The sequence below is a fragment of the Octopus bimaculoides genome, chromosome 9 (genome assembly GCF_001194135.2).
Source record: "Octopus bimaculoides isolate UCB-OBI-ISO-001 chromosome 9, ASM119413v2, whole genome shotgun sequence".
NCBI classification, from domain to species: Eukaryota; Metazoa; Mollusca; class Cephalopoda; order Octopoda; family Octopodidae; genus Octopus; species Octopus bimaculoides.
The window spans coordinates 81,399,905-81,407,505 of record NC_068989.1 but is presented as its reverse complement, the minus strand read 5'-3'; the positions used below and the strand labels follow the sequence as shown (position 1 = coordinate 81,407,505).

Genomic DNA, 7,601 nt, shown 5'->3' with positions numbered 1-7,601 from the left:
ATATATGTATATATATATATATATATGTATATGTATGTATGTATGTATGTATGTATGTATATATGTATGTACACACACACATACATGTGTGTGTGTGTGTGTAATAACTATAGCTAGTATATATTAACCTATAAATTCACTTCTTCTATGAATACACACACATAAGGACAAAATTTCAGATAAAAAAAGAAAGAAAACCAAGGAAGAGTTCCTCCGTAACTTTCTGTTAGCTGAATTCAGGGAACGGTCGGCAGATTTCCTGCGGCAACTCGTCCATTTCAACTGACTATCAACATCAAGAAGACTGAAGTTTTATTCCAACCAAGACTCAAACGTGATGATGAACAACAAGCCACTGAAGTGGGTCAGGTCATTTAAATATGTTGGAAGTACAATAAACGTTAAGAGTACTTTGGATGACGAAATCAAAGTTAAAATAACTAAGTGCTTTTGGAAGACTCGGCCATCGTTTGTGGGATAAACACGTTGTCAGTCTGAAAACTAAAATAAGTGTATACAAATCTTGTATTTTGAGCGCACTTTTGTATGGTGCAGATGCATGAAGTCCCTACTACAGATATATAAAGACACTTGAAACCTTCCACAGTTGCTGTTGGCGTAACATATGCAACATAAAATGGCAAGATAAGATATCTAATGCCAAAATCTTAGAAAAACGTGATATCTCCAGTAATCAAAGCATGCTGATGAGAATTCAATGGAGATAGGTAGGACATGTTCGAATGAAAAATGATTGCATTCCGAAAATTCTTCTGTATGACCAACAAGTGGAGGGATATCGCGGCAAAGGAAGACATCTCCTTAGGTATAAGGCTAATTTGAAGTAATCAATAAAATCTCTACAGCTTAACCTGACATCTTGGGAAAGTCATTGCCTAGATCGATCTGCATGGCATAAAATGTGTCACGATGGATCCAAACAATTTGAGTTGAAGAAAAAGAACAATAGAAGAACTATATCCTGCAACCAGCAGACTCACTTGCCCAATCTCAGGCAAAATCAAAATCATCAATGTCCCCCATTCCGACTTCATACCAAAATCCATCCCTTGACTCAAATTACATTCACACGCATCCATCGCAAATAGATGCAGCTTCTTAATGGGTTTTTTTCTTCTCTTTCTTTCTATTACTCTCTTTAACGTTATGTCCTCTCCTTCAAACACTCATACGTCGAAACTGACGTGAGCGACCATCATGTATGCATATGTGTGCAAGTATGTATGTATCTATCTATCTATCTATCTATCTATCTATCTATCTATCTATCTATCTATCTATCTATCTATCTATCTATCTATACACACATGCGCATAAACACACACAACACATCTATATATCTCATGTATCTATATATAAAACTCAGCCAATGAGGGAGCATCTACGTAGTTGTTCGATATACTGTAAATAGCAGCCAAATATTCCTTAAATCATACTCTGTTTTATCATATATGGAGGGACAAACTGGGTTATGTAATCCTTGATATACTAATAAAATGGATGATAATGACTGGAACGTCTTTCGTCATAGATCTACTCGATCAGGGTGACCGAGGGCTAAACGCAACAAAAGCAAGTAAATAGTTTTTTTGTTCTTAATCGTTTTGAAATTCACTTTTGTTCAGTTGTACAGTTTCCCCTTTTCAAAGAAGCCTGAAGCTAGCCCCTATGTCAATAACACAAAAATCAGCTTTATAAGCTAGGAACTTCTAAAACAATGAAAATATATTCATATTTAACGAAATTTTCTCAATCGGAAACATATTTAAACATTGAAATCTGTTGTCAATTTTCTGTTTACATATAATTGTTTGCCTTCTGAGTTACACTTCACAAATATTGTTACTAAAATTTAACTTCTAGAATATAAACTAAGGAGGCACATTTCGTCCATATTTAGAAACCATACGTACAATGGTCCTTCGTTAAGGTATAATTTTATAAGAACATAGTTAAACAACGAGACTTCAAAACAAACTATAGGTTTAACATTGTTGTGTGGAAAGCTGAATTCGTATGTCTTCTGGATCTTTCAAGTCTAAATCTAGAATTATGTTATTCCAAAAGTGAATTACCATTTCACTATTCCAGACAAGGAATTATTATTGTTTAATCTCAGGTCAGCCCCGATCGAGAAGATAACCATAATCAACTCATCTTTTTCTTATGTGCAAGAAATGTTGAAAAGTGTAGAAGGAATTATTGTATATAGAAAGGCAACGTTTTGAAAGGCTGCCAGGATGCGATTAATTTCCAATACATTGAGTAAGACATTCAAACGGGCTGGTATCCAGTCTACAACTCTTGTTCAGATAAATGAAAGATAAATTTTATTTCTGTCCTTAATTACTAAGTGCTCTCATTAAGAGCGAATAATTTCCCTTTGCTATACTCCTCGATATATCTATTCATAATTATTTCATAATGTTTGACCTTTTCCTTCATTGCTTTCTATTTTAACCTTATAATCTTGTGACTACTATGTTTTGCAATTTGCAATTATTTTGATTAACTTGTAACATTGTAACTAGGGTTTGAGAGAACTTATCAGTTGTATTTTACTATTGTGTCGCTGTTGTACTATATTGTGTTGAATGAAGGTGCGTGGTTTAGTACTAAGGTCGTTGGCTCAATTGTGTGTGTGTGTGTGTGTGTGTGTGTGTGTGTGTAAAATGGACAAAGGCGTATCCAAATGCTTAAGAAGTTCGATTCGCAATCATGCGGTTCCATCTTTGATCCCGTTGTATGGATTCTTAGGCAAACGCCTTTTACCCTAACCAGCAGGTCGGACTAGTCCTTGTCCGTGAAACTAGACCGATGGAAAGTATGTTGGAGACCGTCAGAGTGAGTGTACGGGTTAAGGTTAGAGATTACTAGTTAATTATTTCATAATTTTGATCGTTAATCATGAATTCGTAAATGAGGTGGTTGTATTTAAACCAAAGAAATGAACGGCAAAGGAAAGCAGTGACAGCTCATTAACGACCTCAAGTTGATAGCAGAAATGCACATTGGGTTGGGGCAGATGCAATGGTGCTAAGCAAGGGAAGTTTGATGGTCGCTAACTCTCACCTTTGGCTTAGCTGATAGGCCTACTCACCCGCTTGGATAACGCTTTTGTGCATCATGCATTGAATTTCTTGCAAATTATAATTTTAAAAAAATTAAATAATATTTATATTTTTGCTACAGAAAATGTTCTTAAAAGTAGCAGCTAGTAATTCGGAAGCTTGGAAAATGAGAACTACCTGTGTCTGTTACTCAAAAAAACCACCTTATCAAATACATTGCGCGTGCTTGCCTTAGGATTAATGCAGAACACTCAGGTAGTGGGTCGCTAGTACAATGAGTAAGCAGTTTAGTTGAATGGATAACTAGATTACTGGATTATGTTCTGAACCCTAAGACTCAAAAGGCCGGAGTTTAATCCGGCTTCCATGGAGTGAAAGTGGCTGAGAGCACAACACCCCATCCTATTCCCACAGAACAGGACGCCGGTTCCGTCACAAGATTATCGCTGGAACTCATTTTATAACGGAATGAAATGGAGCAACGTCAAATGAAGTGTTTTGCTCGAGAAAACAACGTAGTGCCCGGTCTCAGAATCGATACTCTAGTTTTACGATTGTGAATGAAACACCCTTACCACTAAGCCACGCACCTTCACAGTAGACATACAAACATATCGAATGATTTGCGCGTGTGTGTGTGTGTGTGTGTGTGTGTGTGTGTGATAACACGTATATGTATATATGTATATGTACTCATTTTATGGAAATATTGAAAAGCGAAGCATGAAAAGTAAAGTCGACCACAGTGGAATTTGAACTCAGAACGTAAATATATGTAAAATAGTGTCAATAGATATAAGGATTAAGGTGGTGAGCTGGCAGAATCGTTAGAACGTCGGGCAAAATGATTAGCAGCATTTCATCCGTCTTTATGTTCTGAGTTCAAATTCCGCCGAGGTCGACTTTGACTTTCATCCCCTCGGAATCAATAAAATAAGTGCCATTTGATCACTGGACTCGATGTAATCGACTTACCTCTCCCCCTGAAATTTCTGGCATTGTGCCAAAATTTGAAATCAATAAATGTATCAATCAATTTGTAAAGTTTCATTAACCAAAATCTAAAGCTTTTTATTTTATAATAAAGTTAATATTGGGTAAAATGTACCCGGTACATACATACATGTATATATACACACATTCATATTTATTCGTATATAAATATATCGTTTTTGTATCGTTTTGTATCCCTAAACACAACTCTGTGTGTGTGTGTGTGTGTGTGTGTGTGTGAGAGAGAGAGAGAGAGAGAGAGAGAGAGAGAGAGAGAGAGAGAGAGAGAGAGAGAGTGTGTGTGTGTGTATGTGTGTGTATAGGCGCAGTATTGTCGAATGTTAAGAATATGCCGCATGTCATCTTGGACAAATGTAAATTTTTAGATCCTCGGATCTACCAAAACATCGTGAATGAAATTAGATTGACGGAAACTGTACAGAAGCTGTCAGGTGGATTCTATCTGAAAGTAAAAAAATGCAGCTTTGTCATACCTTGTGTCACCCCGTTTCTGCTTCAGAATTAAGTGAAGTGTATACATTTCAGTGGAATTCTCGAGCACTTACACGTTAATCCAGGCGCATGTAAACCAGTTGATCGAATAACTGAATCCTTACCGTCCAACGTCGGAGATCCACCTCCATGCATGCATACATACATACATACATACATACATACATACATTTTGGGGCAGTGGGATATGTAACACACTGCCTTGATAAGTTAGGCAACTCAAAACTAAAAGGAGAAAGCTAATTCGAAGACTACAGATCCAAGCCATCACTGGAACTGTAAAAATCTGTAAAACTTTTCAGAAGTTTATCATCTAAGTATATATGTACATGTCTAGACATGCAACTATATGCATGAGAATAGATACATATAATAAAACATACAAATCTGCACATGTTCTGACTCCAAATACTGCACATATACATACATACATACATACATACATACATACATACATACATACATACATACATACAAAAATACTGTTGTTGAAATTCCAATGAAGGAGCCTTGGATAATGGTTAGAAACCGGCTCTTTCTTTATTGGCAAGAAATCATGAAATATAACTGAATAATGACATACATACATAATATAAATATATAGATATATGCATATATCCAGACATATATGTACATACCTACATCTATATGTATACATACATGCATATATGGGTACAGGACATAAAAAAAAACGTTAAACACAATGAGAAACGAAAAACAAAAACATAAAAATGAAAACAGAAAACGAACTTTTTTAGAACAACGAAAAAAAAACAAACAGAGAAACGAGACATGCAACATAAAGTGTATATCCCTTCGTCAGTTGTCCCTGTCCATCTACTCCGCGTTTCGAAGGCAATACAAACAAACATACATACATACATACATATTTACTTTTAACACATGAGAATTTATAAACTCTCGAGAGAACATTAGATAATTAAGTTTTTGGAACAGTGAATCTCGAAGCATGTTATTATTAGGTTTAGGTGCTTCGGTGCTTCGAGATCGACTATTTCAAAAAAAGAATTATTTCATACTCTCTCGAAATCTAATAAATTCTTGTGACGTCAACAACATACAATTCTCACTTTCTAAAGTTTCTAAAACATAGAAAGCTGCGAAAGATTACGTTGGTTCAACGATAGATTATCTGTCGTGTCAACAGACGATGTGGGTTCGATTTGAGTACTACGGGCAGCCTTCGAATTTTTCTATCCAAAATATTTTTTCACCCCAATATTTACATGCGATTATTTATAGCTGTATGTACTTCGAGATACAATATTGCAAACGAGAATACGTATATATATATACACAAATGGCATTTTCTTTTCTAACAGCATAACATAAAAATAGATGGTTAAGGTGAAAATCGAATTTGTTATTTGAATTCATTTTGATGTATGTAAGACCTGCATTGCATGTTTTACGTTCCTGTTGGCTATCAAAATCACCTTGAATGTATATAACAGCCGTTAATGTGAAGGTGATCATATGAATATGAAAATTACAAACGAAGAATTACGTATACCTGCCGATTCCGACACATACATATAAGTTTACACAGGCGCGCCCACGCACGCACGCACACACATACACGTAGACACACACACACGCACACACACAGAGGAATATCAATGTGTGTGTGTATTAAGTAAACATACAAGATATTTCATTCACTTCGTCTAATGAATTCGAAATTACTGGAGGCTAGCAATATATATATATATATATGTATATATATATATATATATATATATATATATATATATATATATATACACGCATACATACACAAATACATACATACATACACGTGTGTGCGTGTCTGTATGTATGTTTATATACACACACATACACAAGTTTCTGCACATATGCATTTGAAAATATGTTTGCACATGCATGCGTGTATGCAAAATCATGCATAAATGTGTACGTGTATGTTTGCATACAAATATACATATACGTCAAAGTGTGTGTGTGTGTGTGTGTGTGTGTGTGTGTGTGAGTATATAGATAACAGAAAAATATTTACTTACCCTGGCTCCAATACACAACAGTAACAACAATTTTGCGGACATTTTCAAGTACTTAAATTAAAAACGTCAGCCTTGAATTGAATAATTTGGCGAATTGTTGATAGAATCGTACAGAAACGTTAAATGTGATTTTAGAAATCTTCGGAAGTGGTTGGTTTCAGGAAAATACGTTTAGCAAAGAGCTTGGTTAGCGTGACATTAGCTTCAGTGACTGCATTGAGAAGTGTGTTTATATTATATTGGTTTCACTGTTACAGGATGTTGAAATCGTCCCAGCGTTTCTAAGGAATTAGAGGGGTTGTGCGTGTGTACGTGTGTGTGTGTGTGTGTGTGTGTGTGTGTGTGTGTGTGTGTTTCCGTGCTAGTGTATAAAGTGGTGTATGTTTGTATGCGTGTATGTGCTCACTAATGTGTAAATTGATGTATGTAAATAGAAAGAGCCTTTATACCCAACCCACTGCAAGAATCGTTTAGTAGAATGGCCCAGTGAAAGTGAAATGAAGTCAGCTGCTGGAAATGTGATGACAGAATGATGGGTGATAGCTAGAGAAAGAATGTATACGATGTAAGAATTGTCAGATACCGATTTGCTAGCTTATCATCAGCTAACAGTAACGCATTTCGAGATGTGTGTTCACTGCGGAAAGCGATGAGTACAAAGAAGCGGTTTCAAATTCCATCTTATCAAGCCGAAAGTAACATAAAAGAAAACATCACCAAACTTTAACATATAGTCACAATACCAACATGTAAAAGTTTTTTTTCTATTTTCTTCTTTGAAAATAGTTTATAAGGTTATTTAATTTTACCCAACAGATTTTTTAAAAAAGATTGCAAAAGTTTTATTTCTTAGAAAACGAAGAAACGAACCAGGTCTCTAATTTCTTGCATCTGTTTATCTAAGAGAGTATTGTCCCATTTATTTTGTAAATCTTTTAAATGCTTTTCCTCTCGCCCCCCC

At 35.4% G+C, this 7,601-nt stretch overlaps 1 protein-coding gene across 1 annotated transcript in view; it reads right to left on the bottom strand.

The window, feature by feature from the left end:
* LOC106879284 (uncharacterized) overlaps positions 1 to 7,305 on the bottom strand; it is a 57,681-nt gene extending 50,376 nt beyond the window's left edge. The window contains exon 1 of the mRNA XM_014928780.2: positions 6,641 to 7,305. Within this exon, the coding sequence (XP_014784266.1) occupies positions 6,641 to 6,682 (42 nt within the window). The 5' untranslated portion in view covers positions 6,683 to 7,305. The remainder of the gene's footprint in view (positions 1 to 6,640) is intronic.
* Between the last annotated feature and the right edge of the window lie 296 nt (positions 7,306 to 7,601).